Source organism: Crinia signifera, chromosome 7 (assembly GCF_055691185.1).
Source record: "Crinia signifera chromosome 7, ASM5569118v1, whole genome shotgun sequence".
Lineage (NCBI taxonomy): Eukaryota > Metazoa > Chordata > Amphibia > Anura > Myobatrachidae > Crinia > Crinia signifera.
The window spans coordinates 97488206-97514466 of NC_139223.1; the positions used below are offsets into that span (position 1 = coordinate 97488206).

Here is a 26261-nt window from a genome sequence, read left to right on the forward strand (position 1 = left end):
TGTGTGAATGGTCTTTACAGTATATAACTAAACTCGGCAGCGTGGACAGTGTAATGGTAAGCATTACTGTTTAACAGCACTGAGGTAATGGGTTCAATTAGCACAAGGGCCCTGTGTGGATTGCTTGAGTGGGTTTCCTCCCACTCTCCAAGAATACACTTCTAGGTGAAATGTTTCCCAACATTATTAACCCTAGTGTAAATGTTTATTCTTATACAGATGGAGCACCTGTCAGCCAGCCTGCAGGATAACCAGATGTCATGAGCTGGCGCAAGGCTGGCGGACAGGAGTTGCATCTGACGGGGGCGCATCTTACACGCTCACACCCCCATAAGCAAGGTGGCGGGGAGCGGCTTCCCTATCATCTCCGCTTCAGGGAGACAGGCAAAAAGTGGGAGCAGCCAGTGGGGGCTGCGGGGGGGGGGAGGGGGGTGCAGGGGACCACCAGCGGAGGGCTCTGACAGAACGGGGCATGTGTGCGTCTCATGCGCGCATGCCCCCTTCCGTAGGATGGTGCAAGGCAGCGATTGCCGATTCTATCACCAGGAACTGCTCCATCTGTACATGTGATAAAGAATATAAATTGTAATCCCCGCTGGGGCAGGGACTGATATGAATGGCCAAATATTCTCCGTAGAACAATATGGCATGTTTGAGTTCTATATAAATAACTGTTAATAAATAAAAATCTATTCATACTCCTAATTTTTTTCTTCCAATTTGGTGTTGTTTCAGTAGGAGTTGGTTTGTTTCTGGCCCTAAATAGTGTAATGTTTCAAATATTTTTTTACTTTAATAGTAATTTTTGCTTATAGTAACTTTGATTGTATTTTATAGGTAACGGAGGATCAAATCAAATTGCTAAGGATTCAGCGTCTAATACAAGAAAAGCTGGATAAACCCTACCTAGATTATTCTTTACACAATACCATCTATAATCTGATACTTGATGGAATGCAGAAAAAAGCAGAACAGCTTTATAAAGAATTTAAAATCCCTGAAAAAAGGTAATTAGGCTATTTTTTTCACATACAAATTTGCAGATATGTAGTTATTCTATGCTTTTAGACAATATGGGTATAAACACAGAGAGTCTGATTCGGAAGTGGAATAAAAGCAGAACAAGTAACTACACCTGGTCATATACCTTGTTTAAATGTAAGGGATGCAGATACATTTATTTATTTTGCATGCAGGGTAAACATTGGCTGCTTTTACATTTAGCCCTCAAATACTGGACAGATGTATTTTTACACTGCAATTTAGATCTGATTTTAATCAAAATGTGAAAAGATGTATTAAATCTGTAATTGTTTTTAATTCAGCATGCCAAGGCCAGGGCCGGTGCAAGGCACTGGAGCGCCCCAGGCGAGTCGGGGTGGGGGCGCCCCAGTGCCGGGGGGGGGGTGTACCTGTCCTGCGGCTGTGTATATAAAGCTTGCAGCGGCGGCGGCAGCGGGGGGTCCCTGCAGTCAAGAAATAACGAGCGCTATCCGCCTGGCTACGCGGAAGCGCTTCTGTTGTGAAAACACTGGCCGCACGGCGCACGCTGATTGGCTGAATCTCAGCCAATCAGCGTGCGGCCAGTGTTTCCACAACAGAAACACTTCCGCGTAGCCAGGCGGATAGCGCTCGTTATTTCTTGACTGCAGGGACCCCCCGCTGCCGCCGCAAGCTTTATATACACAGCCGCAGGACAGGTACCCCCGCGGCATGGGGGGGGGGGGGGCGAAATGCCGCCCTCCAGTGGCCGGCGCCCTAGGCAAATGCCTAGATTTGGAATAATGGATGTGTATGTGGTCAAAATTCCTGGCAGTCAGGATCCCAATAGTCAGAATACTTGACAGTATGATTCCTGATGCATCACTGAGGCAAGTACAGGGTTTAGCCACTAAAAGGAGACTTTGGGGGCATACACATGGGGTGATATTTCCTTATTTTGTAAGCAATCTGTTCAGATTGCTTAGAAATTAAGCAAACATGGTGCCCCTGTGCGTCGCCATTGCCCGTTCAGATCTTTAGCACATGCAGTCAAGATCTAGGCGGATTGTCTGCATGTGCTAAATAAACCTCTGGTTAGCACAGATAGCTCATTGCACGTCTCTGTGTATATGGGCGATCAAGCCAGAAATGTGTGCTGAGAGCTCTGTGCTAACTAGATCGCTGAGCAGTACAAGTCACCCGGTGTGTGCAAGACATTTGGGTGAGGATGTGAGGGTGAAAGAGTTTAGGGTTAGGCTGTGGGGTTTAGCAGTTAGGATTAAGTGCATTCTTATATACTTAGCTCTGCTAACATTTTCCTTTTTACATTCAAACGTAACTTTTAATAGAATTCCACTAATATAGTTGTTTTTATAATTATTTTATAAGTTATGCATACATTATAAATATAGGGGTTTATGCAGATCTGATCGCAAAGCAGTTTTTGGCAAATGCTGCACTGCAGGAGGGTCAAATATAATGTGTAGAGAGAGTTGGATTTGGGTGGGGTGTGTTCAAACTGAAATCTAAATTGCAATATAAAAATAAAGAAGACAGTGTTTACCCTGCACTGAAACAAAATAACTCCAGCAAACTCTCTCTGCACGTTTTACAATTGCCCCACCTGCAGTGCAATATTGTTTTCTCCATTTGCTAAAAAATGTGCTTTGTAATCATACCCACATAGTTTCAAGAATGTGAATCGACAAAAGAAAAAGTAAGTGATTGTTGATGTTTGTTTTATAGCAGTTCTGTAATTTCATTATTACCTTATTGAGGAGCAGAGATACACTTTTGTGCAAGTCTCACAATTTTTTTTTCAAAATATTAATTTTTTACAGATGCTTTGTATTCTCACCCAAAAAAGTATCATGCAGGTTCACTCTAATACCCCTTTCACACAGAAATTGAAATTCCCGGGTGAAGCAGTTCCACCTGGAAATTTCATGAAATACATGGGTCAGTACAGATCTTAAACTCCGGGTCTTCGACTCTGCAAAGCCTCTTCAACCCTTTCCCACAGATGAAATCCCTGTGTAATTGAGCAGAGATTTGCTCTTCTTTGTGAAGGGTGTCTGACAGCACACGGCCAAATTATCCGGCTTTTCAAATGCTGGGTAATTGCCGGGTTATTCGCCCTCGGCTGTCTGAAAGTGGTTTAATGAGGCCTACACACAGGGCGATTTCAGGGCAGTTTCTAAGCAATCTAACTAGATCGCTTAGAAAACATCGCTCTTTGTGTAGGGGCCATAGCGATAGCCTGGCGAATAATATCCAGCTTGCTGGATAAATCTAGTCAATCTTGGCCAGTGTTCTCACCAGAGATCTGCCCAAGTGCCTGAATCCCCAGACACCTGAGCTCTCCAACTCCCAAATATCCAAGTGCCTGAGCGCCCCAAACACCCCAACTACCTGAATACCCGAGCACTGGAGTCCCATAGATCTAAGCTGCTTCTTCTGATCTTTGCTGCAGGACAAATCGGTCGAGCAACCAAAAAAAAAAAACCACTGTAGTGTGTGAGCACTTTAACACATGGTAAATGGGCATACAGTGGGAAGATTTAAGCCCCATTTCTAAGCGATCTGACAGATCGCGCCATGTGTACAGGCAATGTACATAGTATAGGGTATAGCAATGGCGATGCGTGGTTCTGTGTGCCCCAGGGTTGCCTACCCTCCCAGAATGGCCAGGAGGCTCCCAGAAATCGGCAATCCCCAATATAGTCAATAGGGACCTGATGACACAAATTGCATAATTGTAAACCCCCCCCCCCCGGTGTGCCATGCCTGTAAATGTGGGAGCAAGGCCACGATGATGTGACCGCAATGGCTACGCCCCCACATACAACACTGTGTTTGAGCCCTGCCATTTTCGCAGCAGGTCCACCGGCCCCACCCCTTTCTTTCTCTAGCTGGATGCCCTCTTTCGGAGAGTAGGCAACCCCACGATACCCACCCCTGCAGTCACCAGCAATTGTGAGCCCAGAGGGTCAACTAATAGAGGTTATCAGTTTGCTGTGCGGGATCTCTGGCTTCTCTGTGTGCTTAGAGTGTACACAAATGTGCAGGCATTTCCTGGCCCAGCTGTGCTCCCTGATGCCCCGCTGCTATAGCCCTTCACATCCTCTCAGTGGTTCACTGGGTTGGGGGCATGGTGCCAAATGACACAGACTGCTCCAATTTTAGAGCTTTGGGACTCCTGGATACAGCTGTATGATGTATACAGTACATTATAAGATGAAGGCACTAGCCTGGAGGAGAGGTGTATTATATAAATTCAGCTGGAGGAGGCTGCACACGGGCATCCTCTCTTAAAGCACCGTTGTATGCATTATAAGGTGAATGCAGCAGTGCGTGTATGTGTGGGGATTATATACATTATAAGAATGTGCAGTACTCTGAGGGGGTGTTTTATAAGGTAAATGTGGGGACAAGTACAAGGATAGGTGTCTGGACTCTCTACACCCTTATAGATTGTATCATGTCCCATCACATTTTAATTCATTTGTTTGTTAATGAAATATATAATTTTATGCAGATCAGCTCCTTCAATTCACATGGCCTGACATGATGACGGTCTGCTTCTACACCCCTGAAAGATATGGCTTCCAGTAGACAGGGAGCTCAGATATGCACGGCTATAGACAGAATCTACAGTTTTGAAAGTATTCCGCATCCAAACGCTCATGAAGTCTGCATGCAAACGCAGACACAAGACCGATGATAGTAAACCATATTCATGTCAGCAGACATCCCAAAACTAAGTATTGGGGGAGGGGGGTCAGCTGCTTTAGGTGAGGCTAGGGTTGGACTGCAGGCCTTAGAATCAGGGTTATCCTGCGGAGGGGGGGGGGAGTTAGGGTTAGGCTTCGGGGGGGAGAGAATTAGGGTTAGGCTGCAGGAGTAGGGGCTTATGGATAGGCTCCTTCTGTGGGGAGGGAAGATAAGGGTTAGGGACAGGGTAAGGAGTAGGTGTTATGATAATCTGGGGTGAACTTGGAGTTAACCCTTACTGTGACTGGCAGGCCTGTAAGATGTTGATTACAGATTGATTTGTATTTCTGTGGCCGAGGTTGTGAAGCCACAGCAGCACCATAGCTTATCCCTGCCTCTCCTACTATACCCTGAGTTGGCTGCTACTTGCGCTGGTCTTAGACTATGCTGCTAATAGTCGCCTTTCCAGGGCAGACTAGCTCCACTCTGTACTCAGATGCCGCCTGGTCTCTCACGGTGACACAGAGTCCCAACCGAGTCAGGTTACTAGTAAGGATAAGTAAGTAAGTATGATGTCCGCTAAAGGTCCAGATTTAACGATATGGATAAACATAGTAAATGCTACCTGTGAACATGAGAAATATGTTTATGCATCCCGCGGCTCCATTCAGAAATTTTATAGGGTATGGGGGCAGTGGAACCGATCAGTTTATTATAAAGTAACAATTAGAAAGAGTTGATATAAGAAAGCACTAAGTAAATTAACAATATTCTTTGTAAATATACGATTTAAGGTATGGCACTAAATCCTTTTTTTTAATTTTTATTCTTTATTGGATAGAAGTGTAGAATGTGGCACTTATGCATGTAAGACTAGTTGACACAGTAAATTAATAATATTCTTTGTAAATATATTACTTAAGGCTTGGCACTAAATCATTTTTTATTGTTTGGATAGAATTGTGGTATGCGGCACTAATCCATGTAAGACTAGTTGACACAGTAAATATGTATTAATTTAAAATTGTCTAATTGACTGCAAGAAAAATGCAAGTCCTTGTTCACTAAGATGTTTAGTATTTAATTAGGATCGGACTTACTGAGTCTAATTTATCCTTCTAAATGAATAGAGTTCGGGGAAGGGAATTGGTAAAAGGAAGGAGGAGGAAAAGGGAAATTTAATCCATGATGTATCTGGGCCGTAGGCGAGATAAGGACAGAGGGGCAAAAGCTTAAATGGTATTTTTATAGTGGCAAGTATACCTAAGCGTACTGAGTTTACAGGACGGAGTATGCTGTAGCCAGGAATTAGAGCTATAGAGGGGGGTTTATGGACTTAGTTTTGTGACTGATTGTGACGTGGGGAGTTTGTCTTGTTGGTCTATCTTTTTTGTGGTTTTTCTTTGCTCTTGTTTCTTTTTTTTCTCCTTTTTATGATACATGTGTATTTTTGTACTTTTGGAAAATGCGGATATATATTACACATGTTGTTTCTCGTTATGAAAATGTTTAATACAAATAAAGACTCAATTTAAAAAAAAAAGTAAGTAAGTATAATTTATATAGCGCACTTTCTCCAGCACGACTCAAGGCGCTTTGCAGACATCAAAAATCAATGCACATAATGCAGAGGATATTGGTAGTACAGTAACAGACAAAAGAAACCCTTAAGTATAATGCAGCATTTTGGATAATAACTTCCATGGGTTGTGTACTCCACCATGACAAGGTACCAGGTGCGGCAGCCATTTTAGGCGTTCTGCGTAGGATTACCCTGGGTGGAATAGATCACCCCTAAAAGAAATTAGCCAAAATGGGTGATTTCAGTGAATACTCAGGTCCATGTATTTATCATCCCATCCACAAGTACACCAGATGAGGCAGCCATGGTGGGCGCACTACAAAGATTACACTGTAGGAGGCGAGCTATACAAGGACCCAATGCATATACTGGAAAGCAAATACTTGTGTAGTAGTATGATAAACCCTGCTCACACAGAGACATCCACATGACCCACATCCTGCCCGCAGAGATACCATCTGAGGCAACCAGCTTGGTGCACTGCATAGGTCAGAGCTAGCAGGGTGTGCAACCTGCGGAGGTACACATTACAGGAATAGCACATGGTGGGGTACATGTATTCTGGGGGGGGGGGGAGTCACAAACACATCTTTGCAGGGGACTAATGAAAGGGAAATATTGATAAATGATTTTATAGAATCATCAATGTCCTAGTCTCATGCGAGCAGTGCATGTGGTTATGAGAAAGTGGGGGCACATTCATGTATGGGGGAAATATAGCTACATTGGCTGGCCCTGGTGCTTCCCCTCACAGCTTAATGCTCACCATGAGGGGTAGTCCTGGTGTTCTCAGCCATAGTGGTGGTGGGCCTGGTCCAGGTGTTCTCATGGCAAAGGTGTGTTGAGGCCACATGATGTTCCTGAGTTTTGTGGTTATAATGCAGTCCTTCAGAAGTAATGAGGGTTTGTTGTTTTCCTTCTGGTTTTCTTCGGTTTAACTCCGGTATAACGCTTCCATTAATTTAAAGTTGACCCTTTATAACTAGACCCCTAACGTCCCAGGGCCTGACATCCCAAACTACACTGAATATATCAGCCTAAAGAAACAAATGTTCATCCTGATTCAACTGCCCCTCCCAATACACCTCCCCCACCAGCAGAAGGTGCTAATCAAACCTTACAGCTCACACAGCACAGACAAAAATCACAATAACAGCTTTTTACAGATTTAAAACAAAATTTTGCAGCTGAATTCTGAAATATGATTACCAAGATGTTTAAAAAATTCAGCATAAGAGTTGGAATGCTCTGCAGGCCCAAATCAGTATATTGAATGCCGGATAATTACCAAGATGTTTAAAAAATTCAGCATAAGAGTTGGAATGCTCTGCAGGCCCAGATCAGTATATTGAATGCCCGATAATTACCAAGATGTTTAAAAAATTCAGCATAAGATTTGGAATGCTCTGCAGGCCCAGATCAGTATATTGAATGCCGGATAATTACCAAGATGTTTAAAAAATTCAGCATAAGAGTTGGAATGCTCTGCAGGCCCAGATCAGTATATTGAATGCCGAATAATTACCTGTTGATGTAATGGAGATAGGGAGAAGTCAATTCACAAATCAATATCCAATGAAGTTATAAGTTATAACTGAAGAGGGGGAGTGAGGGCCTGCACTCAGGGTGTGTAATAAAGATGATGACAAAAAGGTGTTGGAAATAACTGAAAGTTTTATTCACTGACAGTATACCAATTTGCTGCACGTTGCTGGGGATAAGCAAGTGGGGGTCAAAGTGGGGGGGTGGGTCTCAGTGGTGCTGTTAGAATAAACACACACTGGTGGTGGGGAGAGGCAGTCAATGGGAGAAACAAAGTCACAAGCGTGCAGGTGTAAGTGGTGCGGGGGTCTGGCGTCCCGTCCCGCCCGCAGTGCACTTTTACCTGCTCTCACCGGCCGGGTGGTGCTGGTCCTTGATGTCCCTTCCAATCGTCCGCTCTGCTTCACCGCGGCTGGATCGGCGCCTTGACCGCTCGATCCGCCGGTAACCACAGCCTCACGCAGACGGGACTTCCGGGGTTGCGTCTCGCGGGATTTCGCCGCCGGGGTCCGTCCGTCTGTGTGATTGCTGCGCGCTCGACTCCCATCCAGGAGGAGACTTAGTGATGTGTCTGTGATGAAAGGTGAACTCCAACGTGTTGCGACCCTCGTGGGTCTTCTTCAGGGAGTGATAATGTGTCTCAGTCCTGACCGGGATTTTATCCTGGTGCCGGCCCTGATGCGTGCTGATGGTGGCCATTTTGAATGAGGGCAAACAGCCCTTACATGGATTATCACGTTTGATTATGCCGGTCCGCACGTAATTGTCCTGACCTGATAGGTATTAATTGTTGGGCAGTCCTGGTGGTATTGCATATAAAAGGGAGGTGGGATCATGTGGGTGAAGAATGGAATTGCTTGGTGCTGATTGCATACGATCATAAATCGCCCAGTGTGTACGTTTGGGCGCAATATGATAGGATTGGGAGTGATTTGTAAACGCAAATGGGGATGCAGGGGAGGACACTACAGTATTGCTGGTCCCTTTAGAGTCATAAAGGGTCCTGGTGTTAATGCAATTGTCCTGTATAGTCCTGTCATTGCTAATCTGATGGTAGGGTGTTAGAAGTCATGTGCATATTTTATCAATAATGGCTGATTGATCTAACTTCATTATCCGCATTCAGTCCCCTGGGTAGCATGGATCTTAAAGTGAAGATCCATTTTAATTCTTCAGTATTGATGATTTTAATGAAATCCCCTCCCCTCCAATTCCTATGTACCAGTTTGATCCCAATAATTGACAGGCCTGAGGGGTTGCAGTCATGTACATCTTTAAAATGTTTTGAGAGACTGTGGTTCTCAAAACCGTTTTTAATGTGTCTGACGTGTTCAGCTGTTCTGATTTTTAGCTTTCTGATGGTACGTCCCACGTACTGTAGGCCATATGGGCAGTTTGCTAAATATATGACTCCCATGTGGTCGCATGTTATGTGTTCTGTGATTTTAAATTCTTCTGCGGTTATTGTTGATTTGAAAGTGTCTGTTTTCTTAGTGGTGGTTATGTGTCCAAGTCTGCACAGTTTACATCTGCCACAGTGAAAGAAACCCTTGCTATTGTCTGTTTTGTCCTGTAGTTTTATGTGATTGTGGGTTAGTTTTTGTTTCAAGTCTGCTGATTTCTTATATATCATCCGTGGTTTCGTTGGTAGTATGTCTCCTAAAATTTCATCCTCTAATAATATGTGCCAGTGTTTTCGCATGATGTTGTAGAATAGTCTATTGTCAGAGTTGTATTTGGTGATGAATGTCATTTTAAAACTGTCTTTTTTGTTGTCGGATTTGTCTTTGTATGTGAGTAATTCGTCTCTATTTGTGGTTTCTGCTCTCTTGTAGGCTTCTTGGATCTTGGTCTCATCATAGCCCTTCTCTCTAAATTGGGTGCTCATGTTCTCTGCTTGTGTCTTGTAGTCTGTTATTTTAGTGCAATTACGTCTGACTCTCTGAAATTGGCTTGTCGGGATGCCTGCTAGCCAATTGGGGTGATGTCCGCTGGTGGAAAGGATGTAGCTGTTTACGTCGACCGGTTTTTGATATATTTTAGTATTGATGTGATTGTCTTCAATGAATATTGTGAGGTCTAGGAAATTGACCTGTGTTCTACTGTATTCCGTCGTGAAGATGAGATTGTTGTTGTTGTCATTAATGTTTTGTATGAATGATTTCAAGGTCTCCTCGGTCCCCCTCCAGATGAATATGATATCGTCAATAAATCTTCGCCAGAGCGCCAGATTCTCCCCTAGCTCGCCGTCTGCCCAGATGTTGCGGTCCTCCCAGCAGCTCATGAACAGATTGGCGTAGCTAGGGGCGAATCTGGTGCCCATAGCGGTCCCTGTTGTCTGTCTGTAGTAATTGTCTCCAAACCAAAGGTAATTGTGTTCCAGGATGTACTTGATGCAGTCTAAGATGAAACGTGCCTGATCAATGGGTAGTGTGCTGTCTTGTCTGAGATAATGTTCCGTGGCTTCTATCCCCTGCTTGTGATTGATGACTGAGTATAATGAAGTGATGTCACTAGTGCAGATCCAGAGTGTGTCGTCCCATTTAATTGTCTGTAGTGTCCTGATTATGTCTGTTGTGTCTCTGATGTAGGATTTTTGTGTGCTGACATATGGCTGAAGGAATCTGTCGATATACTGGGAAAGGTTGGATGTGAGTGATTGGATGCCTGATACTATGGGGCGGCCTGGGGGGTGCTGGGTGTTCTTGTGTACCTTAGGCAGATAATAGAAAACGGGGATGACCGGGTTGTGATTGTCTAGAAAAATGTGTTCTTTTTCAGTTAGAATGCCTATGTCCTTGCCCTCTTGTAAAAGTGTTCTCAGTTCTTGTTGGTATATTGCTGTTGGGTTTGTGGGTAGGGTTTCGTATGTGTTGGGGTCTGATAGTATTCTCAATGCTTCCTGTGTATAATCTTCAGTGTTCAGTAATACTATACCCACCCCCTTATCTGCCGGTTTGATTGTAATGTTCTTGTTATCCTTGAGTTCTTTAAGTGTTTCCATCTCTTGTTTAGTTAGGTTCATGCGTTTCTTGTGTCCCTTAATGTTGAGGTCTTCTAGGTAATGTGTGACTAATGTTTCGAATGTGTCAACCAAATGTCCTCTCATGTGTTGGGGGTAAAATTTGGATTGGGGTTTGAGATCGGAGTGTTTGTATGTGTCTGTGGTCTCTTTTTTCTGTTGATATGGTGGGGGTTTGTGGTGGTATTTGGCTAGTGCTAGTTTTCTGGTGAATCGGTGTAGGTCCATGTATGTCTGAAATTTGTCAAGTCTGGCAGTCGGTGCGAATTTAAGTCCTTTGTTTAGTAATGTCACATGTCTGTCTTCAAGTTTGAGGTTGCTAATGTTGAAAATCCCAGTACTGTCTGTCTTTTTTGGGGGTTTTTGCTGTGTTTGTCCTGTGGTTTGTTCCTTTTTGTGTTGATTTCTACCTCCTCTACATCCTCTTCCAATGTGGTCAGCTTTCTCTTGTTTCTGTTTGTGTCTTGTGTCTGTGATGTTGTCGTCTCTGTATTCGGGTCTATCAGGTTCTCTATGCAGGTCCCGATCCCTGCTGTCATCTCTAAAAAAACTTTTTCTGCACATACTGTCTGTGTTGTGTTGGTGTCCAAATTGTCCTCTGGGGTGATGGGTCTACCGTCTTCAGGTTGTGTCAGCCCCGGTGTGGGGGTGCATGGATTTTGTCTTATTGTTACGAATGGTAATGTGGTGCCTCTTTCTAGGGACTGTCTAGCTAGTGATTCGTAGGTTTGAGGTTCATCTTCTGTGATGCTATAGGTGGAGAATGAAGTGTCGCATGTATCTCCACTTAGTGTGCTAAGGTCTGGGTTTTCCGGTTCCTCTCTGTCGTTGTGTTCTGTTGGAGTGATGGTTGGTGTTATTTTTGTCTTGTGTATCTGGGTCATGTATTGCTGATACGTGAGATTGAGACGTTTATATACGGGGGTGTTGCTGTGTTTTTTGGGATGTTTCTTTGTGGTCGGTGTCCTGGAGTTCGTTTTCACTGGTTCTTTTCTGTTTTTGTGTCTGTCTGACTGTCTTATGTTTTTCGGTTTGTGTTGCCTTCTACCTAGTTTGTCTCTGATAATTTTGTCTTTCTTAGTGTTGATGATTGTCTGCTCATTCCTTAAAATTCTTTGCTGTGATAGATTTTCTAACTGTTGGAACTCCGTTTGGTCTCTAAATCTATCAAGTTGGCTGTTAAGTGTGGTAATGTCTTTGTCCAGTGTTTTGAGTTCAGTACATTGTGTATCTATAATAAGCTGTGTCAACTTAACTGAACAGTCATGGGTAATCTGGTTCCACTGTGTCATGAATTTATTGTCATCTAGGTGATGGGTGGGTGTTTTCTTAATCCTTAATCCCTTAGGTACCAAGTTGTGGTCTATATACCACTGTAAAGTAGTGACATCCCACCATAATCTGGATTCTTTGGTTACTAGTTTCTCTAATGCAAGAAATGTATCACAGAATTTCTGGCCATCCTCTTGTAATGTGGTAGTGATGTCTAGATCGTCAAAAACCTGGGTGGCCCGGTTTTCTCTACCTATGCGTGTGTCTAGTATTCCCATAAGGAAAAGCTGCCAGAACCTTAGCCCACAAAGTAATATTGTAAAGAAAAGAGTGGTCGGCGCTATTTCCTGTGTGGGCAGTACTGTAACCACCCGAGCCGCTGGTCCTCAGTAAAAAGGGGGGCTACCCTTTAAAGATAATAATGGAAGAGGGGGAGTGAGGGCCTGCGCTCAGGGTGTGTAATAAAGATGATGACAAAAAGGTGTTGGAAATAACTGAAAGTTTTATTCACTGACAGTATACCAATTTGCTGCACGTTGCTGGGGATAAGCAAGTGGGGGTCAAAGTGGGGGGGTGGGTCTCAGTGGTGCTGTTAGAATAAACACACACTGGTGGTGGGGAGAGGCAGTCAATGGGAGAAACAAAGTCACAAGCGTGCAGGTGTAAGTGGTGCGGGGGCCTGTCAATTATTGGGATCAAACTGGTACATAGGAATTGGAGGGGAGGGGATTTCATTAAAATCATCAATACTGAAGAATTAAAATGGATCTTCACTTTAAGATCCATGCTACCCAGGGGACTGAATGCGGATAATGAAGTTAGATCAATCAGCCATTATTGATAAAATATGCACATGACTTCTAACACCCTACCATCAGATTAGCAATGACAGGACTATACAGGACAATTGCATTAACACCAGGACCCTTTATGACTCTAAAGGGACCAGCAATACTGTAGTGTCCTCCCCTGCATCCCCATTTGCGTTTACAAATCACTCCCAATCCTATCATATTGCGCCCAAACGTACACACTGGGCGATTTATGATCGTATGCAATCAGCACCAAGCAATTCCATTCTTCACCCACATGATCCCACCTCCCTTTTATATGCAATACCATCAGGACTGCCCAACAATTAATACCTATCAGGTCAGGACAATTACGTGCGGACCGGCATAATCAAACGTGATAATCCATGTAAGGGCTGTTTGCCCTCATTCAAAATGGCCACCATCAGCACGCATCAGGGCCGGCACCAGGATAAAATCCCGGTCAGGACTGAGACACATTATCACTCCCTGAAGAAGACCCACGAGGGTCGCAACGCGTTGGAGTTCACCTTTCATCACAGACACATCACTAAGTCTCCTCCCGGCTGGGAGTCGAGCGCGCAGCAATCACACAGACGGACGGACCCCGGTGGCGAAATCCCGCGAGACGCAACCCCGGAAGTCCCATCTGCGTGAGGCTGTGGTTACCGGCGGATCGAGCGGTCAAGGCGCCGATCCAGCCGCGGTGAAGCAGAGCGGACGATTGGAAGGGACATTAAGGACCAGCACCACCCGGCTGGTGAGAGCAGGTAAAAGTGCACGGCGGGACGGGACGCCAGCCCCCCGCACCACTTACACCTGCACGCTTGTGACTTTGTTTCTCCCATTGACTGCCTCTCCCCACCACCAGTGTGTGTTTATTCTAACAGCACCACTGAGACCCACCTCCCCACTTTGACCCCCACTTGCTTATCCCCAGCAACGTGCAGCAAATTGGTATACTGTCAGTGAATAAAACTTTCAGTTATTTCCAACACCTTTTTGTCATCATCTTTATTACACACCCTGAGCGCAGGCCCTCACTCCCCCTCTTCCATTATTATCTTTAAAGGGTAGCCCCCCTTTTTACTGAGGACCAGCGGCTCGGGTGGTTACAGTACTGCCCCCACAGGAAATAGCGCCGACCACTCTTTTCTTTATAATAAGTTATAACTGAGAACGCCGGTATAACGCTTCCATTAATTTAAAGATGACCCTTTATAACTAGACCCTTCAGACACTAGACCCCTAACTAAACTGACTGAATTACAAAAGATAACTAGGCTCTGCACAGGAACATAAATTAGAGTATGCAACCTTGCAAACAGGTTCTGAACACAGGATTTGCGGCCTTCACCGCTATAACGCAAATCCATTGCAATGAATAAAACAATGCTATAACCAAGGTATTTTGGATAGGTTTACAACTTAACCGCCTAAGAGACTCCGTCACCAGGCTATACCAATACCTCTGGCATTTGCTGGGAGACAAACAAACAAGAAACATACTGTACACTAGACAAGTCAGCATGGCTCCAGCTGGCGCTGTGAGAATACCAATTGCAGATTGTAATTAATGGTGCAACTTCCACCCCAATGTGTGGGGAAGCTGCTGGTACTCACAGAAGCTGGACACAGACCAGATTCTGGTTCAGACTGAAGGCAATGGTTCACTGAGACAGACAGGATCTCTCAGACTGAAGGCAATGGTTCACTGACACAGCTGCTGTACCGAGGTCTAAGGTACAGAGGCAGGAATACACTGAACACTGGAATAGTCTCAGGGGTCGATCCTATTAACCCCGAAGGGTACGGATGATTCGCCGAGTGCGAATCATCACGACACCCGGCACACTTTACCGCGGGCTGAATTTGCTGAAAATTGCTCGCACCTCCACAGGGGTGCCAGCAAATTTCAGTGTATTCTGCCTTGTGAAGGGTGCGAGTTAGGGTTAACTCGCACCCTACGGGGTTAATAGGATTGACCCCCTCAGACAGGAATTTCTTAGGACTCTGAGAATCTCTGGGAACATAGAAATCACCAGGAACATACTAAGAGTATCACAGGAATATAACTGGCAGGTTCTCAGTGCTGACAGGATACCTATATACAGATGTAGCCCTCTTCATCATTGCTGGGCGCCCGCCAGATCCCCTTCTCTGGCGAGCACCGGTGATAGGGACTGGGATGCGCGTGCGTCTCAAACGCACGCGCGTCCCAGTCTGCTTGTGCCACATTTGCTAAATGTGCACGTAAATTTATTCTGGGACAGTCTGCTTCCTTGTATTGTGACACTTGAATTCCTGATAGGATTGTTTACAAAGCCAAGACTCCCCTGCGTGGGCATCTTAGCTCACTGTGGTTATGTCTAATCTGTCTGTGGATCTTCAGGCCTCATGTAATAAGAGGGAAGTTGCCAGAGAGATTTTACCTGCGGATTCTGAACCAGCCTGGGCTTACGCGTTGACCAGATCGGTTGTTATTTATCTAAAGCTTTGGTCCCTGCAAAGACAACTCCTCAGCTTTTTAAAAAGAGACTGTTACCCTCTGTACTACAGATGTTTGGGAGGATATATAGGAGGGTGAGTTTTCTCAGACCTCAGATGAGGAATTGGTTTTAGAAGAACCGAAGTCTGTTCCCCAAGGGATAAGGCTTTAATTTTAATGTCCCCAGTCATTCTAAGTTGCTTGATGTGCATGGTGTTTCCCTGGGGACTAGTCGGCGTCCCACATTGATCCCAATCCAGTCCCACACTGCATGGGCGCCTCAATGACACTTGCAGCCACATGACTAGATTCCTCCAATGATTTCCCTGTAATCTTGATACTCTGACCTGTGCACTTGATCATGTAATCAAGGTGTGCACAGGTACTTCCTGGGGTTAAATGATGCTGCGACTTGCAGCCAATCACAGACAGGCGGGAGAAATATACAGATAGAGCCATCCTCATCTAACCCTTTAATAACATTAAGTGAGCCAGAGCTGTCTGATTTAATCCTCTGATAATCCCCTACTGTATTGTTCTATGTATTGTATTGCAGCTGAGAACAATAGCTGATAAGCCTTGGTGAGCTTTGGCTCTCCAGAGAAAGCTAGTTGAAGAAGGCTCCATCTAAGACAATTTAGGCTCTGTTCAATAACCCATAATAATCTCTTTCATCGTCAAATGCATTCCATACTTATAATAAGCCCATCATTGATGAACCAATGTATAAGTATACCTCCAGCTATATTATTTCACTCCGCCCACAATGTGCTGCAGTTCCTATTACACCAGCACAGGCCTCTTTTCTCATTGGCATTTTGAAAAAGAAAAAATACGCAGTTGTGGGATGGAAGCAGGCTTCAGATCTGACCTGTATTACAGAGACTTGGCTAGATGAAAATTAAGCACCTGTCTCGGAAGCTGCAGTCCCAACAAACTTTTCTGTCATACACAACCCTAGACTGGAAAGCAGGGGAGGCGGGGTGGCTATCTGTTTCAAAAAATCACTCAAACTTAGGGTCCACCCTAGGGTCCACCCGCACATTTAAGTGCATTGCCTCCTGGAGTTCGACAGGATTAGGTTTCAGAGTACTCCTCATTTACACACACACACACACACCCCCCCCCCCCCCCCCCGGAGATGGAAAGCAATGAACCTGCAGACACTGTTGCTGGTCTAGTTCTGGAGCACCAAAGATGGCTCATCCTCAGGAATTTCAATATAGTCCAAGGGAGGGGTATGACTCCACAGGCTCTTGCAGCAAATCTGTATCTCTCTGCATTACTGGGAGTTTGTGAAGATCCTTGTTCCCTAGTCCGTAACTATAATAGGGATATAATGGCTGCAGTTGATATTATAGCCCCAATGCGTATACAAAGTCTCAAACCACATCGTCATGCTCGTCAGCAGTCTTAATGAGCTCAAAAAAGGGGGCGTAGAATTGAAAGACAATGGAGAAAGACTAACCTTTTGGAGGACAAGATAAAACTAACAAAGCATATTGGGGAATATCAATCAACAATAACCTGTAACGAAGACAGAGTTCCTGTCAACTGAGATCATGGCAGCAAACAATAGGTCTGCTCAACACAGTGGAAATGCTTTGCAAGCCAGCATGCCTGCAGCCTGATGAAACACTCTGCCAGGCAAGATGTAATGAGTTTGAGTTTAAGTTTTTGGATAAAATATCTGCCATCAGGGCTGGAATCTCCATAGTACCGTTTGAAGGGAAAAGGAGAGGGGGATTTTTTTCTGCTGCACAGGCTTCACTATCAATTAAAGAGCAATTTGACAGAATATTGAAATCCACAATATTTTCTATTTTATACTGCTGTATAAATATTGGGTGTAGAGGTGCTCCACAGAGCGTAAGAAGACGCAAGTACAAAGAAAGATAAAGTACTCTCTTTTTTGGGTGGCACGCTTAAAAAAGTTTATAAAACTTAACTTTTAATGTCACAATTTTAATAAATCAACATACAGAACATAGACATACAAAGATACATATAAGATTGGAATAATAACGTTATTAGGTACTTGTTTCCTAGCAGGGTGCCCAGATTTCCTACGTACGCTAACATAGTGAAATCGCATGGTGACTTTTTGTGGCCACCATGCGATGAGATGTTTGATGCAATCTCAGTAGTTAATATGGTAAAACACCACCACTCTCCACGTCACCCCGAAGCATGGCGAGCGGCGGCGGAACCCATCCTCCAACCTTTTCATACCCCCACTATGCACTCGGCGTGGAGTTGTTTTTATATAGTGTGGCGAGCAGACGCCGAATACATGTAATTTATTAGATTTTATATAGTGGGGCTCGCTTTGCTCGGGGGCACACTATCAACTACACGCCGACGTGGATAGTGGGGGTATGAAAAGGTTGGAGGATGCGTTCCGCCACCCCTTGTGTGGCTTGCTGCGCTCAGCGTGACATGGAGAGTGGTGGTGTTTTACCATATGAACTACTGAGATCACATCTCACATTTCACGCCACAAAAAAGGGCCATGCGATGCGATGTGCAATGCGATTTCACTCAGGGTGCAGTGAATAAATTAACTAAATTAACTACTGAGATCGCATTGCACGCTTCACAAGGCATAAAAAGCCATGCGATGCGATGTGCGATTTCACTATGTAGAATAGCCCACTATGCATATAGCTTAGTGGGCGCCCTGCTAGGAAACAAGTACCGTTATTATGTCAGATAAATTATTCCAAACAATTTATAATCCTGGAATCATGCGAAAATATGGAAAATTGGTATTATACATAAAAATACAAATACAAGTTGAGCGTACTCCTATCCCTCATCGGGCAAATCTGAGGGGAGTAGTCAAACACTATTTTAATAGCCTTTGTAAAGACACAATATTTGGTTACTGTGTCAGATATGAATCTCTCTAAACTTACACCAATTAAGCAGGTAATTGTTGTTCACAATAATACATTCCACAGTTATATTGAAATAAGGACATTTAACATATTGCCCTAACATCACCTTGCACATTGTAGTATATCCTAAAAGAGAGATGAATACAGCCTCAAAGTATAGTCATAACCTTTGAATAGCTACAATGTTAGCTACAACCCAATATTGTGGGGATAGAAATGTTTGTTGCAATTTTCTTTTGGTTATAAATGTTGCCAATTGAGCTTTCAAGATATATATGCATAATATATTTCCTGCACCTATTGACAATATTATTAAAATGAATATATTTATATTTATTAGTACATCAGGAGTCAAACATAGGTATAGAACGCATTCATTAATTTGAATGCCGTACGGATCGCTCACACCGTCCGAATGCGGTAAGATGCCGAGTGAATAGACCGCGAGTGGATGTTTCATGCGAACATCTCCCCCATTCTCCGATGGTCGCCGACCATCGAAAGATGGACCGAGCAGCCAGGCAGCACCGAGTGCTCCAGACCACTCAGACATTTTTCCTTATGAAAGCAGGGATATGGGCGGGCAGCTGACATCCGGCTATGTGAGATGTCTGATCCCCACAGGTGCGTCACGGCCGGATTACCATACGTACGCCCAGCGTTTTCATGGGAACACCCATAAAACGCGGGGGGCTGTATGCATATGGTAATGAACCTAAACATCCCTTCACGCCCCTCTCCACCCCCTGCTCGGATGGTTCTGAACGATAGTTTTCTGCCCGGAACTCACGCCGTGTTTGGAAGGTAAGGGTACCACCAATCAAGATGGACTAAGGGTTGAATCAGGTACCAGAGAGTGTAAAAAAGATTTATCTCCAGAAATTTACACTTAATTCTATCTGAAGATCTACTAAAAGTCATACATGCATTTGTATCATCTTGTTTATGCCCCTTACCTTGGTCTCCCAGAAATAGAACTGCACCGATTTACAGCTGGTACAAAACAGCCAGGCTGTTAACCAACCAAGCCACATAACTCCCTTTCTCTCCTCCCTTCACTGGCTGCTCACAAAATGGTGAACCATTTTCAAGATCAACTTACTGAGTTTCAAAGCCCTACATGACCAAGGCCCCAAGGTACCTGAAGCCGCTATTGATTCCATATTTTTCCACCCGATCACCGTGATCTGTCAAGCGCCTTGAGTCCTATTGGAGAAAGAGCGCTATATAAATAAAACTATTATTATTAATGTTTACCACCCCTCCGTTATTATGTTGAATTATACTTGTCACATGCCCAAAGAGTAGCCCCACAGAAAGTACACACCTTCTTCCCTTAGTAGTTTCATTTTGCCTCTCTTCGCTTCATTCGCATTACTACCCCGTGTTCTGCACTGATTCAAACGTGAACCTGTTCGCTCCGGATTCATATTTGCACATATTAATTCCATTGTTATTGTCATCCTATTTTTTATCATTTATTAATTTTTTATATTACATATTTTCTATTTATTTTTTATTTTTATGTATGTGATGTATTTGATTTAGTGTTTATTAAAAAGGTTTTTGACACATGTTATTGTTCCATATATACACCAAGCCCCAAATGGTATTGCTTTCTGTTGGCTCAGGGACCTTTAGTCTTTCCGAAATTACAGTGGCATCATTTAACGGTGTGGTTGTTGAGAGGGCCCTCTTGAGTAAACAGGGTATTCTGTCCAAATTAATTCCTACTATGCTATAGGTGCAAAAAATAGATGATATCTTGTCACTATTACCACATTTAGAAGAGATAGGCTGCCTGGTGTGAATGGTCGCGTTGGAGACGTCTCATTTCTTACTGGCTTTTTTCACGGCTGGTCTATGACATGGCTCTTTAAAGTTTCAGGTGCCTCCAGGGGCGGATCCAGGATAAAATGACAGGGGGGGCACCATGATAAAAAAGGGTTTAGGTGGGGGAGGGGCGGTGTTAGTGGTGCCAGTGTACATGCTAAGAGAGCGGCAGGAGATGGTGGGAATGGAATTAAAAATAGGGCCTGGCATTTAAAGTACGCAGGCCCACCATGGTGACAAGGGTGTGTGGCCACTCAACAGGGGGCGTGTCAACACCATATACAACTTCTACACATTATGCAACAAAATACTAGACCCCATTATACTTGCCCCTTACACATGATGCCAAATGGAATGAGCCAAAATTGACATAATGCCACATGGATTGAGCCAAAATTCAAATAATGCCACATGGATTGTGTCAATATTCACATAATGCCACATGGATTGAGCCAAAATTTACATAATAACACACACGGATTGAGCCAAAATTCACATAATGCCAAATGGATTGTGTCAAAATTCACATAATGCCACACGGATTGAGCCAAATGCGTAAAATGCCATACGATTGAGCCAGAATTCAAATAATGCCACATGGATTTAACCAAAATTCACATAATGCCACACGAATTGAGCCAAAATTAACATAATGCCACACGGATTGGGAAAAAATTCACATAATGCCACACGGATTGAGCCAAAATTCACATAATGCCACATGGATTGAGCCAAAATTCACATAATGCCACACGGATTGAGACAAAATTCACATAATGCCACATGGATTGAGCCAGAATTCACATAATGCCACAGATTAAGCCAAAATTCACAATACACTTCATAAACAGGGACATTGTCCACCAAGGGCTCGCATTAAACATTTACAGCATAATGTCCATTACACATTAAGTTACACGCCATTATGTCCATTATGTGTTATGCCAAACACCATAATGCCTATTAAAAATTATGCTACATAAGTGCTGCTTCTCTACATGCTCATTGCCAAGGGTTCCATGCTCATTGCCAGAGGTTCCATGCTCGTTGCCATGTGGGATTACATGCTCATTGCCAAGGGGGAATACATGCTCCTGGTAAATGGGGGACAGCAGAAGTGATAGCCACTGACAGTGGCAGAGCCTGGCCGTATTCAGAGCACTGCAGGTCCCGGCTATTTGAAATAATACCCCTTTCACACCAGAAAATGCATTCCCAGGTTGGCCCCTTTTACACCAGCCTAGTCCCTGCATTTTCTGGTGTGAGGGGGAGAGAAAACCACCCCTCGCCCCTTTAACCAGTTATCTCATTTAACCACCTTTATCTTCGGAAACCAACTGACCCATTTACATGAGACAAGTATTATATTGAAGAACTTTTGAGTGGGCTTTGAATGATTTTGTTCCAGTGAAACTGGATCGTTTGGTTCCAGAGTAATCTGCCCTCAAAGAACATGAGCAGCCATGAAATTACATTTCAAAAATAAAAAAAATCGGTTTACACGAAATATCTCTGGAATCGATTGACCGATTTGGACCAGCCTGGTATCGTATTGAAGGCCCAGCGATTTGGAATTCAATGAAATCAACCATAAGCTTCTGTGATGGAAGGGCGGGAACTGGCAGCCGTCGGAACCGGGTGGGGGTTGGAATTGATGGGTCCCATATTATCCATTGGGGAAAAAACTTTACAGGTTTGCCAGGTGATATCTCCGGTTCCCGGGGGGCTAGAGACACAGGGCTGGGCTCGTTGGAAAGCCCTGGTCCTCAGCTACAAAATAAATGACAGGGGGGGCACGTGCCCGGGTGCCCCCCCCCCTGAATCCGCCACTGGGTGCCTCCATTAGCCATCTTTTTATTAAAAATGCTGGCTCTGCTGCCTCATACCTGGGTACTTATATGTACTTATATGTTGGGCGCCCACTAAGCAATTTGGTTAGTGGGCTATTCTGCGTAGTGAAATCGCATCGGCCATTTTAGGATATGCAATGCGATTTTCCTATGTAATTTATTCACTGCTCTCTCAGCCCCAGGCCATTGCATCGCATCTGCCCCAAAATCGCATCCAATTTTAATGGCATGCGATTTTAAATGTCATGCGATTTTAAATCGCATGCGATTTTATAGGGTGTGTGATGCCATGACATTAGGTATACAATAATATGATTGTATGTCCCAAAAGTAGGTTTAACGCACCCCCCCATTATCTACGCCACCCCGAAGCGTGGCGAGCGGCGGTGGAACGAGTCCTCTGACTTTTTCATTACCCCACGTCGGCGTGGAGTTGATTTTATATAGTGTGGCGAGCCCCCGAGCCCGGAGGGTGGCGAGGGGACACGGAATACATGTAAAGTAATATGCGTCCCCTCGCGGGGCTCGCCACGCTTCGGGCTCGGTGGCTCACTGCGCTCGCCACACTGTATAAAGTCAACTCCACGCCGGCGTGGATAGTGGGGGTATGAAAAGGTCAGAGGACGTGTTCCGCCACCCCTGCGCTCGCCACGCTTTGGGGTGGCATGGATAGTGGGGGGTGTGTAAAAACTATTTTTAGGACATACAATCATATTATTGTATACCTAATGTAAAATCGCATGCAATCTCATGCGATTTTGCGGGAGGTGCGTTGCGATAGAAAAAAAAATTACATGAAAAAATCACATTGCATCATATCGCATTCCCTTAAAATGGCACATGCGATTTCCCTACGTTGCCGTCCGTATGCTAATTGGGCGCCCAACTAACATATAAGTACCGAAACCTGTTGTAGGATAAAATAATATTTCTGCGCTCAGGTTATAGCTGCTCGTAGCTAAATTATAGGTACTTTTATATGGAAAAAAAATCAAGCGCTTGTATTTTGAATATTACTAATGTGCATGCCCCACAAAATAAAATAGGTGGAGAAAAAAAATAAAATAAAAATCGGGTTAAAATTTAAAGTGAAATTCACACTGTATGTTTACAACTCCTTTATGGAGTATGTGGAGTTTTTTCCACCAGGGTTTTTGGGTTAGATAGGCACTCTATTAGATGGTGTAAGAAGTTGCCGTTCGGTGGTGAAGATGGATATTTGCCAGCTCTGGGAGGGTATAGGTAATCCCTAACTGTCCCTAACCTTACCTTTCCTCCAGTTCACACAGAGAGATAGGGTGCAAATGCACTATGCGATCATTACATTATAATATATAATGAGAGGTTGTTGGTATATCATTGGCCAGTGATATTGGCCTGCCCACCAATCGTCCAGGTCACCTCTTGTCGAGCAGATCCCTAACACTATGGAGTCACCACCTGGGATGCAGGGAACCCCCGAAACATGATCCAGCTAAGGACCCCCCAGGGCATCACAATAAAGAATAGTGATAGTAAAGTGGTAAAATTATAAGTATGAAGGTTCCTACTTTATGTTTGGAGGTAGAGAGTATGTAAAATAAAGAGTGCATACATAAATAATTAACAAACATGATATAAAAAGTCACTGTGTATTTAAGTTGTGATGCCCTGAGACAGTCCAGCTAGAGAAGCCCGGGGGCCCCACGCCCAGATGCCAAACTGGATTTAAAGGACCTGATTAGTTGTGTGCTTTTTCTTTTTATAGTCTTCCAGTTTGTACAATCACAATCATCAAGAATTCCAACAAAAGAACATGTGACACGAAAGGAGTTTTTTATTTACTGGAGTGCCCGTGTGGCCTACAATATGTAGGCCAAACAAAAAGAAGTTTGAATACGAAAATAGGAGAACACATAAACAACATAAAGAAAGGCCTTCACAACAAAGATCCCAATCTACTAACAGTCAACGTTATAGAAAAATCAACACCAAATTGGAGAGGAGGAGATCCTTCAGATGCTTTGAAAAAATGAGAATCAAAGTGGATCTATGAATTACAAACATTAAAACCAGAAGGATTAAATATAGACTTTGAGTTTGCAGCCTTTTTAAAATAATCAAGAATAAATCTCCATTTTTATAAAAATAAACCTTTTATATCTTTTGTATAAATAGATTTTATTTTTTATATAGATTTGAAATATACACATCCCCCTTTTTTCCATACAATTTGAGATTTTCATTACATTTACAGAACGTAATAGAACTACATTCACCTTTTACTAAAGAACATGTGCATGCCGCCAAAATGAACTAAACTTCCTGTTTTTGAACAATAAAATTTTTTAAAGAAAAAAAGTTTTTTCTCTGCCACAACGCTATAAAACTAGAGGCTTAATCAAACAGCTGGCATCCTTGACAAAGAGGCCTAGTGCCTCGAAACGCATTGGAGAAGAGGGGAGACGTTAGAGCCGCACACTATCACTGCCAGAAGCATGGACCACGACTTCCGGTCACGGAACACACAGCGTGTGAAACGAAGGGAGAAGACGCTGCCGCAGGAGAGAGGAGAGGTAAGGTTAGGGACAGTTAGGGATTACCTATACCCTCCCGGAGCCAGCAAATATCCATCTTTACCACTGAACGGCAACCTCTTACATCATCTAATAGAGTGCCTATCTAACCCAAAAACGCCGGTGGAAAAACTCCACATACTCCATAAAGGAGTTGTAAACATATAGTGTGAATTTCACTTTATATTTTAACCCGATTTTTATTTTATTTTTTCTTAACCAATTTTATTTTGTGGGGCATGCACATTAGTAATATGCATAATACAAGCGCTTGATTTTTTTCCATATCATGTAGAAACCTATTTTAGTGTTCACTCTAGGAATTTTTTAGCGCAGGGTGCTACCAGTTAAGAGGGCACATGTCCACAGAAAGGGGTGGGGTCTCATGACATGCCCCCTTTCGATCAGTTAACCCTTACATATATAACACTATTTCTGTGATCACAGTTGTATAGTGTGATGCTGGTAACACATATAACTACCACACATTTTGGTGTCCTGTGCTAGAAAGAAATTTGGTGCCCCCATAGAAAATACAGGCACAGTGTGCACCAAGGCATGTGTAAAAAATGACGGATGTGGCCTTATAGGGAAGGGGAATGGCCACATTCCATGAACACTGTAATGCCCCTTATGCACTATGTCGCACACCATATTGCCCATTACACATTATGCCGCACAATGTAATGCCCATTACACATTAAGCCACAGTGCGACCCAAACATTGCAGCCCAGCAACTGGCTTTGCAGCTTGGCTGTGCAGCCAGGGGGATACCCTTAACATACGATCACTTCACTGTATAGCAAATCCCTCGCATAACAGTATTGCAATTACAATATTTTGCAATTGCAGGTTGGGACCTGGCATGCGGGGTAGACATCTAGAACACGGTCTTAAATCTGTATTTACCCTAACTAGTGTAGTTAACAGACCTACTATTGCAACGTCCTGGGCAACTAAGGCACTAGAGCCCTGGTTTAGAGTTATTGAGTCAGAATTTCTGGAGGATGTGTCAGAAGAGTGCAAGATGTGTGTATCGTATATCAAGCAGGCCGTGGCATACATCAGTGAGGTGGCGATGGATGCGGGGCTGCTGACGGCCAAGGATCTGTGCTGGCAAAGCTAATGGATATAAAATACAAATGTGCCTTAAAAGTGCTACCTTTTTCAGGAGAGGTTCTTTTCAGTGAGGAACTGAATAAAATTGTAGCCTCTCTAGCATCGACTGAAACGGCTTGTTTTTGCCATCTGCTATAGGACTCTACATCAGGCAAAAGGAGCCATGTTTCGTTCCTTTTGTTCCTTTAGGAACAGGTCTTTAGCAAAAATTCCGGTACTACAAAAACCTCCAAGCCCACGCTTAAGCAGCCCTGGGCAGCCTCCCGCTAAGCCAGACAAACCTACCTCCTGACAAGGACCCCAGGGTGGAAGGCTGACTTCTCTGCTTCACACAGGAATGGACCAGGACCACTTCCGATGCCTGGGTGAGAGAAGTTGTGACCCATGGGTACGTTATGTCCTTCAAGGGACACCCCCTCAACAATTGTTTTCCATGAGCCTTCCAAAAGATCCACAATGAGCTGTTTGTCTATGGCAGGTGGTGGGATCTCTACTCCAGTCCAGGGTAATTATACCAGTGCCCCCGCATCAGCGAGGACAAGGCTATTACTCTACCCTGTTTTTGGTACCCAAATTAGTACTACAGAGCC

At 43.9% G+C, this 26261-nt stretch overlaps 1 protein-coding gene across 4 annotated transcripts in view; it reads left to right on the plus strand.

Annotated features, from left to right (window-relative positions):
• Positions 1-26261, plus strand: part of VPS16 (VPS16 core subunit of CORVET and HOPS complexes) — an 827293-nt gene that overhangs the window by 657595 nt on the left and 143437 nt on the right. For all 4 annotated transcript variants that reach the window (XM_083153510.1, XM_083153511.1, XM_083153509.1 and 1 more), the window contains exon 21: positions 838-1007. In XM_083153510.1, coding sequence (XP_083009636.1) covers positions 838-1007 — 170 coding nt within the window. The remainder of the gene's footprint in view (positions 1-837; positions 1008-26261) is intronic.